The 21,030-nt window shown below is 37.6% G+C and overlaps 1 protein-coding gene across 3 annotated transcripts; it reads right to left on the reverse strand.

The window, feature by feature from the left end:
* Window positions 1-772: 772 nt before the first annotated feature.
* On the reverse strand, window positions 773-13,859 carry LOC103711652 (electron transporter, putative (Protein of unknown function, DUF547)). 3 transcript variants are annotated; one of them, XM_088723836.2, is made up of 12 exons: window positions 13,695-13,859; window positions 13,276-13,423; window positions 9,084-9,159; window positions 8,822-8,926; window positions 7,086-7,202; window positions 3,476-3,835; window positions 2,748-3,058; window positions 2,548-2,647; window positions 2,404-2,463; window positions 1,773-1,859; window positions 1,331-1,471; window positions 773-1,254 (listed from the first exon to the last, which is right to left on the reverse strand). In XM_088723836.2, the coding sequence occupies exons 2-12, from the start codon at window positions 13,377-13,379 to the stop codon at window positions 925-927; spliced, it is 1,791 nt and encodes a 596-aa protein (XP_088579962.2). In that variant the 5' UTR covers window positions 13,380-13,423; window positions 13,695-13,859; the 3' UTR covers window positions 773-924. The 3 variants fall into 3 exon arrangements, with proteins under 3 accessions (XP_088579962.2, XP_026662232.3, XP_088579963.2); XM_026806431.4 differs by lacking the exon at window positions 13,695-13,859 and adding an exon at window positions 13,493-13,674; XM_088723837.2 differs by lacking the exon at window positions 13,695-13,859 and adding an exon at window positions 11,078-11,146 and having other exon boundaries at window positions 13,276-13,384.
* Between the last annotated feature and the right edge of the window lie 7,171 nt (window positions 13,860-21,030).

Consider the following 21,030-nt stretch of genomic DNA (forward strand, 5'->3'; position numbering starts at 1 on the left):
TACTGCACTAGCTCGCAAGTGGTAAAAAGATGGGATATACGAAGCAGGCTGGGAGAGAAGCGATGCCTTTGAACTTTATTGGATCATTATGCTCTTATCATTAAATTAATGCACACATTTAGCTTATAAATGCATATGTATTTGTAATACATGTAGATGTAATACAAGACGATACACATGTAAATGTGTCACTTTACTGGTCAAGGGAGAAGGGTTGTAATGGTCCAGAAAAAAAGGAAAAGCCAAAACGGAAAAATTGTTCCCATGCAAGACATGTCGGAGACTGACGGAATTATTCTGAAGGGAGATTTTGCTGTATTGATTGATCGCCTTCAGACAGAAAGACAGAAGGAGGTGGAGCACCCGCTTCTGTGCGACATATGACGAATGCTATAGGAATGTCGAACTATCCAGATCAGGCATATCCTTCGAGAGCAGCTTGGTTCGCCTTTTTCGTTATTCAGCATTCCGAGAAGTTTCTATGGGTCTAGCAATTCTTAGTTCCTTTTGCTTTATAGTGATATGGCTAGCCGTGCTCATATAAGAGCAGATTGAGCAGCCGACCCACACACACAAAAAAAAAAAAAATCAATTTTCAAATATAAAAATAAACCTTTTTTTTTGTGGCAAACCTGCATAAAAATAATGCATGTTTCTTACCTTTCTTTTGCCCTAAAGTACATAGTCTAAAATCTAGAATATGGATTGACACGGGTATAGATGGAACTTTTAAGGGAATGGACAAAAATCCATTAGAAGATTGAGTTGTAGCTGAGATGAAAAGTCTCTTAGACTGCACTCGATGAGACAGTAAGGAATATGTACACAGATCAATGTTTGATATCTATCCTTTCGATATCAGCAGAAGTTGGGCCCGTGAAATTGTTACACAATTTACTAACTTCTGAATCATTGACAAGAAATTTACACCCACCAAGGTTTTTCTGTCAAGTCTTTCCCAAAGACATAATGGAATCTTGTGCTGTATGGTAACCATTCAATAACCTGGGAGGCTTTTCTCTTGTTCTTTGAATCCATGCATTTCTGGATTGACTCCTGCAACTTCTTATCTATGTTCTGCGACACCCAGACGAGAAGATCATCAGAGCTTTTGCAGGTTTCTTTGGCATATCTGTCGAGAATCTTTGGTAGAAAAATCTTCCTGGATTTCCTGACCACCACGTTGGCTTGAAGGAACTCCTTCTTGGCCTTCTCTAACTCATCCGTTACATTTTTTGCAGTGTAGACTCTCAGCTGCAAATGATAAGAGCTGCTTAAGAGATTTGTGAATTTGAAGTCGGTGAATGTTTTTGAAAGAGCTGAAGATTACCATAGGATCAGAAGAAGCTCCGGTACATAGGGCGAAGAGAACAAGTGGATGGGAATCAGTGATACCAAATTTTGACCCAAGGATCTGCTTTTCTTCTCCAGATTTCTTCCGCATTGCAGTTGAGAGTATAGTTTCAAACCACTAAAAAAATGTTGGAAATATTAGAGATGTGGACACAGGTCTCTCTCTCTTTATCTAATGATATGAACAATAGCATAAAAATACTTTGTCAGATAAGGTCTGAGATTATTTTTTTTGAGGTCATGATAAAGACTGCCATTAAACATTGCTTGATGCAACGCAAAAGACGCAAGCCAGCACAAGATAGAAAAATGGGCATAAATGTTGCTGGATACAATCCCTATGGAAGAACAATTACATTTTCAGATAGTTTTGGTGAAATCAATTCACTGAATAACTAAATGAAACAAGTTGAGCTTACACGACCAATTCGAGGTGTGCGACAGCTCAAAATGAAGTGCTCTACGGTGTTGGCAGTGATGATGTGTCCTCCTATATTATAAGCAGCCTGCAAGAACCAACTGAATAGTTAAAACCCTCCCAAAGAAAAAAGGAAAAGAAAAAGAAAATTGACATCAAAAAATATTTTTCTAGTATGACTTCAGTCTTTAGAAGCGCATGCAGATAAGTAGGAAAAACAGCTTTAATATCATTTTAATAACTTACATGTAGAAATAATTTATAATTTGGGTCCAATTAAATTGCAAACAGGATGGTGCTTATTCAAGGGTTGAAAAAGTATGTTTAAGAGTTTACACAGATCATTTTTCTCTGTTACATAAGAATCATTCAGGATAGCTCTGGTAATGACTTTGGAAATGTGGCTTTTCAATGAAAAGTAAATAAACAATTTCAGGAAATTATAGCAATTGCAAACTTTAACTTTTAAATGGAAGAAAAGGGAAAACAAGATCACATTCTGCTTGGTTAATAAAGAAATATATATCATGAAAAGATGTCAGCTAGCAGCCTAGCACAGTATCACATCTAATTGATCCTGGGAAGATGTCAGCTAGAGCTCTGAATTGTGGCATGAAAATAGCCTTTCATACCTTATGGAACAAAGCAATCCGTCTCAGAGAACTATGGGGGATTCCATAAGCCAAGTATGCCTGAAAATAAGTAATTGATTAAATACAACTTACATCCAAGACATGTATGCTGAGATTTATCAATTTGTAAAATATGAGATTTACATGCATAATGAGAGAATTGTAGATATTGACCCAAAATGCCAACTTGGCACTGCTTTCCAACACACTCAGATCTACTCTCTCCAGTTGTTCCACCAGTAACCTGCAATAACAACAGGAAAGATTAAACAATTTAGGCACTTCTGAATGATTTGAATCAAAGAATAACACAGGAAAATATTTTCTCTCTTTTCTGTTCTAACCTATAGTTATTTATTGCATATGATGCACTTGAAAATTGGCTCTTGTCTAGAGATATTGAAGATATTTCCACTGTAGATTTGCTAGACCATTGCTGCTCATCTGCAGTGCCTCTTCGAGGAAGGATAACACTGGTAGATGATCTTGACAGGAAGGGCGAGCGGCCTTTTTCAGGCTTTTCAGATGAGTCACTACGTACCCAACAATATATAGCAGCCATGCATCTAACCAATTCCTCAGATATTTTACTTGGACACTCGTAGAGATGGTCTTTCAAAGTACGAGCCAAATAATTCCTCCTGGCAGTTGGAAACTAGTCGAGAGCAAAAATATCAAATATTAGAGCCGTAGAATGTTTAGATGCAGTAGTTCATAACTGAAATTTTAGAACCCTGAAAATACAAGTAGAAAGTATGACTAGCTATGAGACCTCTAGAAAATTTACGCTTCCCTTTGCTGGGAGATTTTAAACTAGTATTCTACAATGAGGACTTCAGAGAAGGACAAATCTTGCTTCTGATATGGAGTGTTTATACGACTTCTAGAAGGCTTTTGCACTAATAGTCAACTATCATATTCTTACAATGATGATACACTAAATCTTGCTAAAGATGATATATGCACTGAAATATTATAACTAAATAGTGACTGCTTTTTAAATATCCCTAGGTACAAGCAGCAGTGGAACATAATATAGTAAGAAACATAGACATGTCATATATACTCATACCTTCTTAGGATCTGAGGAGTTGCTATCAACACCAGTATTCAAGTTTTCACTTGACAGTGATTCATGTCTGCCCTTGGGCTTGAGCAATGGATTACTTTTCCCATACTCTTTTATGGAAGCCAAAAGCTGGAAAGCTTGCAAGGGGAACTTTTTTGAGGAGCAAAATGCACTTGATATTATGCTTGGGTGCTTCCTTGCTCCACTTTTTGTGTGAGCAGGAGAAGCCATGCCTGAACTTTGTGCTGATGATGGCCCACTAATGCATTGGTCAAAGATACTTCTGTAGAGAGAAAGAACATGTTGCTCGCGATTTGCTATTTCTTCTTCAAGTAACTCGATCTCTGCAATAAGCTCCCTTGTCTAGAATGAAAAAAAAAAATCTTGAGTTATTTCTATCCAAAATCCACTTAAAGACCAGCAAAGAAAATTAGGGCAACTACTGATTATGGCAGTTATCATATTGCAACAACCTACAAAGGAGTCCAACGAAAATTGAATAACTTAATTGCAAATATGCGGGGAAGCAATGCAAAATTAACAGATCAAAAAAAATCTTTCCTACACAGAAGATCAAACTAGTTATCACTCTAATTACGGGAAGCCCAAAAGTGATAAGCAAAATATTGAATGAAAAAATGCACCTTCTATAAGTATTGTTCTCTATCATGAGCTCTTTACATTGTAGATTCACGTCCAGTTGGACCTTTATTAATTTCCACTTAGTTGATAGCTCCTAACTAAACAACAGAAACATCTCATTTCTCTCTCTCTCTCTCTCTCTCTCTCACACACACACACACACACACACACACGCACGCGCACACACACACACAAACAAAAGTAAGCATAAAGAGGAAAGGAGTTGTCAAATAAATATTGTTTAAGAATAAATATAACCATAAAAGTATGACATCCAGCTTGTCTAAAGCAACCATTCTATTTAGAATAGACAAAATGTCCTGATGACTTCTTGGACGCTATAAGTAAGCTGGACAGCTTGATCCTGGAATCAGTCTACACTCAAATCTTATATCTCTTGATTTGTATCTTGGCATTCATGAGTTATATCTTCTGTTGGTCCCATGACCATCTTCATTTTTCATCTCCCACCCACTCCACATGCTACGTATGAATGCACATACAGAGCACATCAGACAGAATTTGAACATCATTCTTAGTTGATCTCTTCAGCAAATTCTCAAAAAGATTTTATATCCCAAAAATTGAAGGAACATACCTTTTGAGAGATACTAGTTTTTCAGAATTCTGAAGATTACTTAGCATTTTATTAGAAATTTAAAAACTCAGACGACAACTAATTTAATAGTGATAGTCAATAGCATGAGCACTTGACAATTTCCATTATGGATGAACTTCAATGTTTATGAGAACTTAAGCAAACAATAGACCTTGGAAGTTGGAAAACAACTTAGAGTAATAAAGGTTTTGCTGATTAATATCAACACTGCATCCAGACCATCAGAGTGAAATCTTCCACATAAAATAGAAAGTTGTGATCAAAATTGAGGTCATTTGATATTCTACTATGGAACTTAAATTAGATGTGCCTTTTACACCAATTAAGAACGTTTCATACACCATTTTTTTCATCATTGTCATCTAATATTACTGCCTTACTCCAACCACCATCCTTTCTTATGCTGGAGTATAGCTATTTATTCGAATACCCTTTCATGTCAGATAACATCCATTCACCAAACTGCTCTCCTTACTCCCCATGCAACCTGCTTGCTCTAATGTAGATAAGGAGTATAGATATATTTTACTTTCAGAAGATTTAGATCATAACAGTGGAGGAACTTTCTTTTAGATGGTCAGACAAAAGTTAGGGCACTCAGCCTCTACTGCATTTGACAGAGAGCTGCCTAAAGAAGAATCAGATACTAATGTGATGTGATATAGAAAACATCATGCAGATGCAGGAATGGTGGTAGGAGTTCAGAACTCCTTGGGACAACAGTCAAAAACCATAAACTGGTTTGAAGCGGTAAAAGATTTCATAAAGAACCAAGGGACCTAAATCTTGAAGACAAAAATCACGAGTTTATTGTGATCTCATATTAGAGATCTAAGTTTTATGTGCATTTTAATATCATTCTGAATCTTTACCATAAACTGGTAGCATATACTGGCCTCCTGAACTAGCAAGAATCAACATTGCTATTTGGATTATAAGCATAAAAATGAGAAAAGAATACACATGAAACAAATGCCACAAAATGGGGAATACAGATAAGGAAAGAAATATAAAATGGTAAATGCACACACACATGTCCATATTTATACCCTGAGTAAGCATACACCATGTCCACTTGTATCTTATACTGCAGAGTTATAGCCATTTTCCCTTTTTTTTTCTTTTTTTTGTGAGAAATACAGGGAATGCCACTGCCAGGGTTCGAACACTGGACCTCTCCCATGTAAAGAGGGATGCGAACCAGCTGAGCTAAATCTGGTTGGCTGGTTATAGCCAATTTTGAGTGCGCCAAATTGGCTATTGCCTCCCATTGTGGATTGCCGCATTCCAACATTTGGAACTCAGGTAACATGATAGCAGAGCTATCTTTTTCTAGGTCCTCGTTGCCAAGTACAGTGCATATATGGAGCATTTCACCTTTCATAGTTGTTCGCCATCATTGTTATACAAAACTGGTTAGGGTGCATAGCTCAGGTCCATTCATCGAGCTATTTTCGCATCTGAACCTGGATTTTGTGGAACCAAGTGCTTCAAATACTCTCGACAAAGAATGAAAACCCTACTTTTTCAATTGCTCGAATGGTGAAAAGAATGCAAGGTAGAGTCCATATTAGGTCCAGCCTAAATTTATACTGAGCAAAAGCCGAGCCAACGCAACGCCTAGTTCAGACCAAAGTTTGGATTTAAGCTGAGCCACAGGCCTACTTCAAGTCACACCTAAACTGCAGGTTAGTCATGCCTCATAATAAAGTAACTGCGAAGTTTAACTGTGCCTCAGAAGGGCTCATCAAATGCTTTCTCCATGGAGTCAAAGGGCATAAAGGATCAATTTAGTGCTGATTTTTGCATTTTTCAAGCAATAAACAATCTATTGAAGAATTATATCAATAAACCATTGCTGCAATTCTAATGATCACAGGCATCAATAAATTCAACCTGGACTTTTATTATGAGAGTTTAAAGGAGAATTCAACCCTCAAAATTTACTAAAGAACTTCATAAGTTAAAAATATGAAGTTTACAAGCTTATCTGATTTAGTAGTGAGCATACAAAAGTTAAAATCATTGTCTTTCATATTTTACATGCACCAACAACTGAAGTACCTCTTTAAGGTAGATATAACTGTAAACCTGACCAGTAAATCATAACTTATTATTTGTAGGTCAGCAAAAAAATCCAGGAGCTTTTTGTTTTCCATGACCTATTGAATAGAAACAGGCTAAAACAACATTAAAAAAATATTTCTTGTCATAAATCTAATCAATCCAACATTTGGTGAATCAGTTTGAATTCTATGATTCTAGACTACTATTACACCTGCTTAGTACCAGTCAAGATATCCATTTAACGATGTTCCAGCTAAAAAAATTACAATGGGGCATCCATCATACCTGAGCAGGGAAATGTCTGTGTCCAGGAGATAAAGTACTAGAAGCTCGACCAATCGCCTTCTCGAGCATAAATCTGATAGTCTTTTCTTGATATAAATGCATCTGTAGTTGTTTGATCTGTAGAAAATTACATTCTTAGCCTAATATCCACAATGACTAATATTTTTAAGCCACACATCTCTATGCCTCCATTTCTTTTTTTTAAAGACTTTATGGTATGGTTTAGCACATGAAGCAATCCAACACTCAACAAGACATTATCTCCCCTCATCATGTGAAACTATACATTTTACTACTTTTGTCTCAGGGTCTCTTTATATATTCAACTTTTATATAAAGGATCCTATTGGTATGAATTTTATTTACATTATAGAGTGCCCTGCATGCATAAGTATTATGTGATTCATTTCAAATTGAAGATCTGTAGTATATGATCTTGATTCTCATATTTATTGTGTTATTACAGAGTGTGTTAATGTTGTTAGGCCACTACATATGATGGACCCATAACTGGTAATGTAACACACGCAACGAAGCCCATAATTCTGATACAATCATTTACCCATAAGTCATGGCACCCAAATTCTAAGAATAAAAGGACAGAGGGGTTCTGTCAGAGTAACAAGGCCAAACAGCCCCTTTCTCCTCTTATTCCTTCTCATTCTTCATTTACTCTCTTCTAACCATCTTTTCGATTATCCTTGCCTTTATTCACCACGTTTGTTTATCTTTTCTAATCTCTCCAAGGATAAATCTATATCTAATTTCTGCATGTCTGCAGTTACTTTTGCATCATTTGTCAGCCTTTAAAGCTTCTTAAGGTTAATTCTTGAGCTACTGTGTTGACATATAGTCTCTACATAACTAACCTAAGGGGCAAGTTTCAGAGTGAATCAGCAGTCCTGTTAAAGCGGACAATTAAATATAGTACAATGCGAATGCAAGATGAGGATGTTGCTGCACAAGAATAAATGTATTTATTGAATTTATGTATATAGAATAAACACAAATTCATTTTAAGAATGCAATAAGAGGTTAATTGACAACAGCAAGAGCATATGTACAGACACATTTCACTACACCATGCTTCTACTTCTGACCCACTATACACACCACATGAATGACCTGTATATGTAAATGTTTGTTTACTAATGTGAATGTGGGCAAGCAAACATATATATATGCTTTATGGCAGTTTCTTTGTCAATCCAAGGACTTTAGATGTTGTAAAGACTAAAGAGGCACTTCACAGTTCTGCCACTAATTCCAATTCCATTCACGATTCCCCCTTGGTAAAACATATAGATAGATTTGTAGGTAGCTACGTATGTACACACACACACATAGTAGCACATATAGGATAGAGATATAATGCTATTTCTCCCACTAGACCAACTTTCTGAGTTGATCTAGGGCAAAGAACAAGCTTACCTCCCATGTATTACACTTATAGTTTAACAAGCATAAGGGTCGTTCTATCATCTCTCATGACATCAATGCACCTTTTCGTGCAATAATTGCTTCAGTTTTTAGCATATTAATGGCATGAGCCAAATGACAAAAATACCCCCGTACATTTAAAATAAATCGATTAAGGGCATTGATCATTTGCAAGTAGTGTTTGGAAGCCAAGTGTGTTTTTGTGTGTGTGTGTGTGTATGTGCGCATCTACCACAAAACAGAAAGTAAAGAAAAGCCTAGAACACCAAAGAATGTTTACAAGGATTTTTTCTTACATCATTTTCCAAGGAAGCTCGGTGGTTTGATGAAGTCTTACTGACATTGTCGCTTGAATCTTGATTCAGAGAACCGTAGGTTGACTTCATTATGTTTCGCAAAGTCTAGGCATGCAGAAAAATGATGAAATAAGTAAGTAGCAATTCTCGGTTTCACAAATTCATCAAACTATGGTTTAAGGGATATGATATCCAAACAAGATAATAACATGGAGCATAATTCTCTGAATTAATCAGATAAAATACACTTTCGGAGTCTCACCTTAGAGTCATTGAAATCCTTTCCCATGCAATACAAAGTCCCGTGTTTCACAGTATCTAGGTTCCTATCAGATGCACTGAACAGGAAAACAATTGTTCTATGATAATTAGCAGCAAAAGAGTATGAAGAAAGACATTCAGCCTTAAGAAGGAAAATAATCTTTAAGTTCTGGAGTAATTTAACTAAGGTGATTGATTCTTTCACTATAAATTTACATATGCTATGATATACAAAAGTACATTCAGAATATGCTAGCATTGTCAACACATTGAAAAGTTTTAGAATTCAATAAACAAGGCTAACCTCAATGCTGGTGGTATGTTTTAACATGACATGCAGAAAAATAAGAGGTGGACATTAAATAGATGAGACTTTAATACGTCTTTGCCATTTCATAGATTGTGCTATTAATGCAGATATGGATGGAACCAGTGCAATGATGACAAGGCCTGATATGGTAAGTAGAAGAGAAAGTGAAGGAGAAGAAAGAAGGAAGAAACGGGGAAGACAAGGCCGGCGCAGTACACTGGAGGGAAGATCAGGTATATAAAGAAATTCACCTCAAAAAGAAAAATGTTTAACAATTAATTAGAATATGTAGTATCCTTTTTGTAAAGCCTACATCATACTCGGCTAAACTTTAATCCCTTGTTTAATCTGAACGTAATCACGTAGACTTTACTGACTCAGAGGAATCTTAAATATAAACAATAAATCCTTTAGATATGGAATAAAGTATATCAAACTATCATAAAGCCTGAATTCTAGATAAGCATGGATTCCAGAGCCTGAATCTTCACCCAAGCTAATGGAGAAAAGTAATGCAATACTTCTATATTTCGAAACATGTCAAGTATAATTCTTAGAAACATTTCATCTTGTGTCTGTTGATGAGTAATGGATAGTATTTAATGACTAAATACTTTCTGGTCCAGTGATGTCATATCCACATCAGCGTCATCGCTTGCAGGTTGTCTTTTATCTGGTCCATTGTTCTTTTTTACCAACTTGGAACCTTAGTAGTAACACCTAAATATTTAATTCTTCTATAGCCAAAAAACATTTTGTATTACAGTCGAATATGCTCAAAATTATAAAAGCATGATCCTCTTTGCATCTATACAAGTGTGCTGACAGTATAAATGGGATCATATTCATACTGTCTTTAGCATGCACATTTTGACAATGTAAATTTCAACCTGCAGAGATCTAAGTTTCATCTTTACCAGATCTTGCATAGATGCTTTTACAGCTTCATAGGGATCCTCTTTTACAAGCTTGTTGCACCAATATACAGCTTGAACTTATCTTAAATAAACATAGAAAGGATTCATAGTCTGAAACTTTTCCATCATAACTGAACCAAATATCATTTGAATTTGTGCTCGCACTAGCAGTGATTTGCCCTGACATAGATTACTTCTTCAATGTTCACTATGATACACCTGCATGTATTTGTGCAAGAGTCTTTTCTTTGTCAACTAATGCTGAACATTATTTGACGACTCAGGGAAAATCCAGATCAAACAAAGCTAAGTCAAAGGACCCTAGCTAGAAAGATCACAATGATATGTCCTCCGTTGCTTCCAGAAACCTTAATTTTCAACTGGTTACTATAACAACCAATTCTGACAAGTAGTTAAAAAGCTAAGGATCACCCCTAAAATGCATTGATGGCTTAGGTTGTTCCATGAAACAACTGACAAAGCTGTCGAAACCAGTCTGAAATTCAGAGTTACCATTTATATCAGGTTTGAGATTTAAAGTTGCCTTAGGCATTAGAATCAATAGTTTTCCAAGCCCAGTCAACAAGACTGAGTTAGTCTCAAAGTTGTTTGCTAGTTGTTTTTTTTTTTTTTTCAAATAACACCATCCATTATCCTTTACTCGCAACAAGACTGCCCTTTTTCATGTTTTCAGTTTAACACTTATATTTTGCTTCGATAATCCTCTAAGTTAAGGTTTAATCAGCAAATAAGACTTGATTAAGTTACCCTTCATTCATCGGCATCTTTACTCAGCGTCCATCATCATGTAGAGAACAGAGAGGCGGATGGTCGAGTCTGCAAAGTGGAAAAGGGGGGAATTTGGACGATTGGATAAGAAACATAACTGAAGGTAAGTCTGTACTTTTATTTGGCTAGTTAAGTCAATTAATACCAGCACTTGAATCCTTATGTATTTATGATAGAGGTCAATGGCAGGGGGTTGTTGGGAAAAATTGGCATAATGCATATAATAAGTTGTAAATTTGAAAAATGAAGGTTACAAAATATAAATGATAAAGAAGAGGATGATTTGCAAAAGCACATTAAAAATCTAGTATCTCATGTAAATTAGGGCTTATGATGCAAATCGGCTTTGCCCTTGCATGTGGCCAGTAATTTCGTCCAGGCTCCCTAGTGCATCAAGTGCATTCATGTGATTAATAAATTAAGTGCTCAAATCTTTTACTGGACGGTTCGTTGTTTCCATTGATGACATATTATACCCATGTTAAAAGCATATTTTTGTCATTTAAAGGAGATGATTATTATACTTAAAACTGAAATATGTACATAACTTGAGTTATTCAGTAAATGGCAAAGGGTAAATACATTAATTTTGATGAAGAGAACGTGGAGAAGGTGGCGGCCATTAGGAAATGGCCTGCATTGAAAATGATAGTGAAGCACAAATTTTTCACTGATTGACTTATGTCTGTAGGTTACTGAAGAAATCAAGCAACACAGTCCTTTATTTTACCAAAAAGGAATGAATGAATGAAAGAAAGAAAGAAAGAAAGACAACAGACGCAAAAATAAATAGTGGTCAAAAAGCAAGAAAAGTGCCGCATCAATGATAGTAATGTTATCTTCTTATCCTATTCTAGACGGCCAAAATTTGGAAAGTTTATTGGGTTGCCATTAAGGCCTCATTTGTTGTTACTGACACTATGTTGTCAAAAGGAAAACTAGTATGCTTATACCATATAGGTCATAAAGATGCCTATAAAAAGTGACAAATGTATGACATCAAGTTTTCTGTCATGATTCAAGCCAGGAACCATTAGAGAAACTAAATCCTGTATGAGTCTCAATAAGCAGGTCTTCTAACATGTCGATTGTTAAGCCAACATTAGATGATTGTGGAAAGGTAGTCGCCTTTCCCTTGCAGTATACTTATGTCTTGAAACATAGCCCAAGCTCTTGTTGCTAAGAACAAGTAACTTAGGGAGCAGTACATATAGTATATGTATGTAGAAGGTAAGTACTTAAGGATGAATAACGTCAAGTGCTAGATGGGATAGAAAAGTAAATTTTCATGCCTGATAAGATTTTCTATTGAGGAAAATATCTTGGCCATCCTGGATGTTACCTAGGAAAAAGGGTAAACCAAATAGGTTTTTCCTAGAAAATCATGTGGTCTGTAAAAAGAGATACCACTGGAGGTAGCTGAACAGAAAAGAGTTATATACAAAAGGTCAGAAATGTATCCCCAAGTTAATTGGTAGTAGAAAAATTTCAAAGCAGCATAACTCGACCAATCACACACATTTTCGAAATAACCAGCCTATGGTAAACAAAAGCTTATAGGACAAAGCTGAAGTGCCCAAAACATCTTACACACAAAATTCCTCCTAGAAATCAACGATTATGCATCTGAGCATCGCGATCATCCTCATTGAAAGATCGACCAATCAATTCAATCAGAAAATCATAAATCATGGAATTCCTCGAGTACGATACCTGGCGTACAAGCAATAGCAAGACCCCAGGAGTACTGTTAACAACACAAATCCTGAATTCAAATGAAATACTCGTTCATAGCCCTTTTTGCAGTTCAGATTATCTTAGATGAAAATTTCAGCTTCTGAACTGGGATGCAAGCAAGAAAATAATCATGTTTGTCTAATCAAAACAACAATGCTAAAAATACAACAGAGGAAAATTACTGGTGCACCACGAAAATTGGACAAAAATAAGCAATTATGAAGCCTGTCCCTTGGGATAAATCCAAGAACTAACTATATAAGAGTAATGCACGGCAGCAAAAACGACACAACCGCCCACTATCTCTAACCTTCCCAAAAGCAGTCTGTTTCGGGATAATTGGAACCTTAAAAACATAAAAGAACCCGCACATAACACCCAATTCATCATCCCGACCAAGAAAAACATCGGAAACAGAAGAACTTAGATAAAAATCACACCTTTTAGAGCGCTTGTGACGCAGAGAACAACTAGAGGAAATCTTAGAAACAGAAGCCACGCATTCGTCATTCTTTGCATCCGCGGCAACTTCCGCTCTCTCCATTCCTCCCCCCTCTTCCCCTTCTTCTATCCCCGGACCTCCACCACCTGCATCCGAACAAGTTAAGCTAAAACAGCACTATAGTGTGTGTGTATATATATATATATCTCATTCACATGGTCATAAAACCCGGATAACAAGCAAACGGAGGTTCTTCAGCAACAAATAAGTTTGGGGTTTCGCTCATTAATGGCGTCTCCTGAAATCTCGGGACCGACGTCGGATTAGTTGGGTAAAACAGAGAGTGGAAACAGGAGGCGGCAGAGGCCTCGGCCTAGCTGGGGTGGCCGCGGCCGACGAAGAGCCCAGCTGAATTACCGCGACTATTGAATGCCGTGGGGGCCCAAGGTTGTTGGGGATTTCAATGCCCAGAGTTAATGCAACCGAGCCATCGATCGCCAGAGAGAGGGGGAGAGAGAAAGGGAAGGGGGGAAGAGGGGAACGGTAACAGGGTCGAGGAGGGGACCTTTGGGTGGCGTGTGCAAGGGATCAGTGGAAGCTGAAGCTGTTCCCCCTACATGAGCCGTCGGGTGGAGTGAGAAATGACAATCGTACGGATGAGAATTTCTTGGGGTGGAGAGTCGATGCTGTGCCGCGGGTGAGTATAACGGTACCTCTTGGTTTCACCAAAATGGAGGCGCGGTACTCTCCTCTTCCCTGATCCGTATAGTTTTGATGATGGCTGGTTTTGCCACCTGTCGCGGTTCAATTTTGTTACGGCGAGCGGAGTGGGATGCCAAGTGTAAGAGCGTATTTGAGTTTATCATTCATGTGGGGATTTGGTAACAGCGTGGATCGGAGGGTGCGGGTGCGAGGGAAGCGTCGGCTTTTGGGGGATATCATGAATGTGCATGGGCCGAGTTGGTGATACAGTGAGAGGGTATCGGTATAAATTGGTGCCATTGGAGAGACGCAACAAGTTATTGCCATCAATTGGTTTGGTCACAAACTTTATAGCTCAAACGTACAAATTCTATGCATAGAATTTGAAAATCAGCAAGTTATTCCTCCTTTATCTTGTGCATTTGATCCATCTGCAGTGCGGGCCTATTGATGTTACAGCATAGAATTATGCATGCTGTTCAACTTGTTGACATTTTTGACAGCATCATGCTGCACCTCATCTACTTGACTGTAGAGAAGTGATGAGTGCTAGAAAGATAGGCATAAATCCTAAAAGAATTGAATATAAAAAATGAACTTGACTGCTCAGAATCTTATTGGTTGCTCGTAAACACCACATCAATCCGAGAAGACTTAGATATCAAAGCCTATAATTAAACAAAGATTGGTGATTGACTGCTAAAACAAACATGAGAATGGAATCCTAAAACTACAACAAAGTCGTTGAACATCGTTACTTGTGCATTAATTGAGAAAAAAGATGAGATTCAAAGAAAAATAATTCAACGAAGCAAGAACAAGATTGCACAACATAAGACTCATCTACCAATGATCACATAAAATAGAGGTCCCATTTACAAGACTTCCCCCTAGGATAAATATGTGGCTTGCTTTACCCCAATGGTTCAATTCTCGAGGGCAAAAATGCGAGCAATCAAGATAGGATCTATATTCTTTCACTCTTGTTGTTGCTGGTCCTAACCAAAAAAATCAGCAGATGGTAGAATTCAAAACTCTCAAACTTAGAGCACTAGAATAAATCCCTTAAAACTCTAATAAAATTTTTAATGTTTTTTTCAAATTTTAAATTTCAAAATAGGCCGTATTTCATAAAATCATACTTTATTCAAACCGCAGCACATTTTTCACTCCAGATAGGATAAAGTAGAGTGATGTAGCTAGATGCATTTTGGTCCCAGAAATATTAAACAGCCTTTCTCGCAAATACTAGCCATAGCAGTTATTCTTGCAAAAGAAAAAAGAAAAAGAAAAAGCTATTATACACACATACATATAACGGTGATGTTAGCATCATTTTTTCATGATGGGGGGAGAGAGATAAGAGATTAGACTAGCGTACGTAACTCTATTTTGTAATAATGAGGGAGGGGGTGAGTTAGATCAGCGTGCCAACTCTATTAACTCTGCCCCATGACACATGGCATGTACTGGGGTCATCTATAATTCTCCGTTGACGGATTCAAACGAAGTCAGCCCCAAGTGGCCGGACATGCTTTGTCGTGTCCTTCGACCGAGGAAAAATTGGCATCGATGTTTCTTTCGTGCAGGCTGACGACGGACCGGTTTGGACGTGCGAATGGGCTGACCCCAGCTGGCCGGTTTTAGAGGTACGATTCCGCTGTTGACCGCGCGGATGAGTCATACTTCGCACGGTGGGACAGCATCCGGTGATTCGCCCACTGAGATTTGCAGAATCCTGCGCGGCAAAACCTCGCCTGCGATGCACGCTGTTCAAAGAGGAATCTATTTGTATCTTTGGTATTAAAAGCGGGTCTGTACGATGGCCAGCCGTTACTGTGCCCGCAGGAGAAGAAGAAGGGAATCCGAAGTGCGGCATCCGAGGCGATCAACTCCTTAAATTTGGCCTCGCGCTAGCCATGAACCGCACAAAGCAGGACGGGAGCACGGTGGGAACGGACAGAGATGCATGTCTAATTAAATCGGCTTGCGGGAAGTTTGAAATTTTGTATTACTAGCTCTGTGCAAGTGAGGGAAAAACATAAATTGATATGATTATATAGAAAATGTAGAGAAAAATATTGAACATCCAATTAGATCGGTTTCCTTGATATCGGTATTACTTGGGATTAACAACTTTGGTGGAAACTAAAAAGCCATTTCGCTCTGTGCTAATAAAAATCAATAGTCATGGCAACATTGTATTCAATGCATGACCAATATAAGCGGTTTTCATACTGTAAATAAGGTTGCAAATGGGTCGGATCGACCCGTGATCTGATCCGACCTGACCTGCGTAGATTCGATCCGATCCGAATTTTTGGATCCGTAGATCCGGGTCGAATTTGGGTTTACCGAACGGATCCGATCTGATCCGAATGGACCTAAAGAGAGAGAAAAATAGAGAAAAAAGAAGAAAAAAAGTTTTAAGAGGAGCAGGAAGGATAGCAGCAGACATAGGTTCACAGAGTCCAATGGAACCTTGGACCCTCACGATTCTCTCTCGATCTATTAGACTGTTGATACTTCTGGTCTGGTGTCTCGGTAGCTGGTTTTTTTTTTTTCTTCTGATTTTTGGTTTTTGTTTCTTTTGACTTTTGAAGGGAGAAAGTGAGGGAACACTGAACTGATAGGTCATGTGCCAGTTTTCTGCAATGGAATCGGATTTTGGAAGAAGGTCAGGAAATTTTTTTGCCCTTGTGAGAGGGGAGCTGGGAGACACCAAGTTCCGTCCAATTAGTCATATCGATAAGAAAAAGTGTGATATGAAATTTGGCTTGTAGACCGACTTAGTTAGTACGTCACGGGCTGTTTTGACTGGAGGTCAACTGCAAGCCTTTCAAGTCATGGGTCACCCAGCACCTCATAATTATGATATGACCAAACCAGATTTGCCCAAATTCTTTCCCAAAAGCAAAAAAGAATTAAAAAAAAAGAAAAAAAGAAAAAGAAGACCGGATCCAAACCCGATCCGACTCGGACCCGATCCAACCCAATCTTCAACCTGGTTGGACCTGAGTCCAAAATTTAGACCCAAACAAAAAACCGGATTGGATCGGGATCACTCAGGACCTGATCCAATCTGACCCATTTGCACCCCTAGTTGTAAATATACAGCTAAATTTTATTTTACAAGTAAATTACATCATGCTAAATCGAATTGGTATACCATCTTATATAAAGAGGTGGCCTAGAGGTCCTCAACTAAGCTCATTCGTAAACTCCATTCTACAGAATTTCTTCTTTTCACGCTGTTGCTCTATTATTTTAACTTGGGCATTGGAGAATCTCCTGTCGGAAATTTTTCGGCAAATAGATTTTTTGTAAGTCATCTTTGAAGGCGACTGGTTCTTCCTCACGTCGATCACTTCATTCAATTCGGCTCTCACTGACTTTAGAGTAAATCGGACAGCACAACGACTTCGGTTCGGAATTTAGCAGCACTAGAATGAAATATAAATTTATACAATTCTTAATTTGATGGACTATTTCTAGGAGGAAAGGCTCGAGGAATTTTTATTGTAATAATATGGAAAGGTTTTGGTACATAAACTCGTATCAACTTCAAGGCTTTGGTCCAGCATGATAGAAATCATGACATAACTTTTAGAGTATCGCTACAGGTCACCATCCATTCGCCATTCCGAAGTTGAGGATTGTGTCGATCATAACACTAGGTACTGTTCAACCGACATCCACGCGAGGATACCTTTGTTTCGTAAAAAAAAAATTATCACCAAAATAAATTTTTCTAAAAAATTGATTTTAAAAAATATAATATCTAAAAAAATTAATATTAGCATGTTTGGTTGGCTATGGAAAAAATAATACATTCTAAAATAGCCTATATTTGGTTGAGCATCTATTTTTTTAAAAAAATATATAAAATTTTTGTTATATTAATAAAAAAATTTATTTATAAATTTTGATGGCTTGAATATAGTTTTTAAAATAAAAAAAATTAATTTCCAATTGATAGAAAAATAGTTTTTTATATTTTTCATCATTTTTTTATAAAATATAGAAATTTTATCCTAATATGAATGTTACTATTCCATCTTCCTCTTCGATTTTTTTTTTTTTTGGTACAACAGCTCTTCACACTGTTCTCGTATGAGTGCAACCAGCTCCCTCTTCAATTTCTAGCAGATGAGGTTAGGCTGCTACACTAGGGGTGGCAATCAAGTCGGGTCGGGTCATAAACTGGTTGGGTCATATGCAGGTCGGGTCAGAAAATCATAAATCTGAACTTGACCTGTTTATTAAACAGGTCAGAAATTACAATCTGAACCTGACCTGTTTATTAAACAGGTAACCCGACCCGATCCGTTTAACCTGTTTAATAAACAGGTAACCTGTTTACCCAACCCGACCCGACCTGTTTAACCTGTTTGCCCAATCTAACCCGTTTAACCTGTTTAGATCTGTTTAACCTGCCTAACCTAATCTGTTTAACCTGCCCAACCCGACCTGTTTAGACCTATTTAGACCCGTTTAACTTGTTTAACCCGTTTAACCTATTTAACCCGTTTAACTTGTTTAGACCTGTTTAACCTGCCCAACAGTTAAACGAGTTAAACGGTTTAAACAGGTCAGACATCTAAAACCCATATCCGACCCAATTAATAAACAGGTTAAATGGATCGACTTGTTTACGACCTGAACCTGTTTAGGCCAAATCCAAACCTATTTATGGTGGATCGAATACGAATTGGATTGGCAGATCCGACTATATTTTGCCACCCTTATGCTACACCCGACTATTAAAATCTGAACAACTTTCAAGCGAGGCCTACGCTTAACAAGCCACTAGTTAAATCATCATGAAGTTACGTAGGCTCGTTTGGTTCGCAGGGGAAAAACCAAGTCATGGGCTGGCCCGTCGTGTTTAGCTAGGCTACGCGTGTCAAACCACGATGTTAACCCAATGCAATCCAAAATCCGTACGACGTTGCACATCGCAGTGGTCAGGTATGCATAAAACAAGGAATTAATGCACCAACCTCGATCTCATGCCACCAAAAGCCACACACGTTCACTGACATGGGTGTGTCAACTGTTTCTCATGACAGGAACCTCTTATAGCATAAGTACTTACAAAAAAAATAAAACTAAACCGCTGAAAACTAGATAAATAAAAAGAATTGAACCCATTCATCTCAACTTCAAATATGATTCTAACATGGCGAGGGGCAAGCTGTAGCATGAAGCAATCAAGAAGGTACAGGGCCAAGGTGTTGCATGAAGAAATGCAAGAAAAATATATATATAATGCATCACTATATATTCTAACAAAGACTTTGAAGGATCAATGTTTTGGGTGTTAGGCTTGAAGGAAAAAAAAGTAAAAGAGCAACTCTTGGATGAGGATGGGACCATTTAATTTATTAGATACTACAAAGCAGACACCATCATAGTTTTATGGCAAATAAAAAATAATAATAATTTAAGAAAAATAAAGGATGAATGCTCTACCTAACCTCTGCCATAATCAGCAAGAGAAAGCAAGCTAACTACTACCAATAATTCTCTACTTAAGAATTTTTCCAAGTGTCAGCAATGCAAGTTTTAAATTGCAAACGTTGTCCGGTGCCCACTTTGCAATGCCCGTCTCGTAACACCTCCCTATTTTCCTCTTTTTCGCTTATCTCTTTTCAAGAGAAAGTTTTATGTCCTAGCCGTTGTATCATCATCGTTTAGGTGAAAAATCTTCCATATGTTCTCTCGTAGACGTAGCCGATTCTGGATGAACCACGTAAATCTCCGCATGTTTTTTTTTTTTTTTTGCCCCGTTTTTTATCGAGCATATTTACTATTTTTTATTTTGGACTTCCTGGGCTTGTTGCGCCGCAGGCAAATGCCTCAATTCTGCAGCGTATATATATTACAAAGCTGGCGGACGTAGAACGTGACAAGCAACGGTATTAGTGCAGACACTTATATATATATATATATAATCTACTATTTGTTACTTTTCTTTCACAAATAATCATCTACCGGATACTTTTATTTTATTTAATCTAAAGCTTACGTGTTTCTTTATGCCAGAAAAAAAAGAAACGGTAAGACTCCACCACTATTTTTACTTTTTTTTTGTAATCTCATATATGGCCAAATTTTTTTTTGTACTCTCGCATTAGACATCAATCTTTGCATATGAGTTGTTGCCTGTTTTTATCATAAAATAAACTTTTTTAGCCTGACAGACTCTTCTCTATCTATGCACCCACGGCTCTAGAAGTGAACAAAATTTTGTTTTCCATAAAGAGAAAAGATATTGCAAGAACCTCGTCTAATCCACGCGAGATGAACTCAATTCTGGCAATTGAGTAGCGTCTACGCTGGAGGTGATTCTGTTAGCGTGTATTATCAGGAAATACAAAGAGATCCGTTTGGAGAACCGCAATAATAACGTAATTATACAATAAAATCAATATGGAGTGAACTATCCGATGGCATTAAACTACTACTACGAACTACTAGTTAAATCCCAAATAATGTCGACCACATCAGCACCTCAACAAGTGATAGGACAAATTATTAAAACAGCTCTCTCGGAACGACCACAAACACAATTAAAAAATATTGGGGCTAGCCCCTTTCTTACACCCAATCAAGAAAATGACATATCGTCGGACTGTGGTTGATAATGGCACAATAAGCAAATACATGTCCTAAACGTGTCCCTGAGGCACAGTTCTCATCACCAAACATGCTCTCATCCTCTCTGAAGCACTCTCTTTTTTTTTTTTTTGCTTAAGCTTTGAAGCACTCTTTGCCCTCTGTCTTGTGGCATCTCCACATTGGACGCCAGTGCATTAAAAATGGAGTGAAGCAGCTGTCTTCACTCCCATTACTCCCATTAAATCTAAACAGGGCCGGTTGGTCGGCCATCCATGATCAAATAACTAATAATCCTCGTGATTAGCTCTCACCGCCCACAATATTATAAACCCCTAACGGCCACACTTTTTCGTCATTGGGCCGTAAAAATGGGCCCACGGGCGGTGCCTGGTAGGCCCAATTGTCCTATAAATAGTGCCCATAGGTC

The sequence above is a fragment of the Phoenix dactylifera genome, chromosome 6 (genome assembly GCF_051530095.1).
Source record: "Phoenix dactylifera cultivar Ajwa chromosome 6, Ajwa_hap1_PhDact_Kaust_v1.1, whole genome shotgun sequence".
Classification (NCBI taxonomy): Eukaryota; Viridiplantae; Streptophyta; class Magnoliopsida; order Arecales; family Arecaceae; genus Phoenix; species Phoenix dactylifera.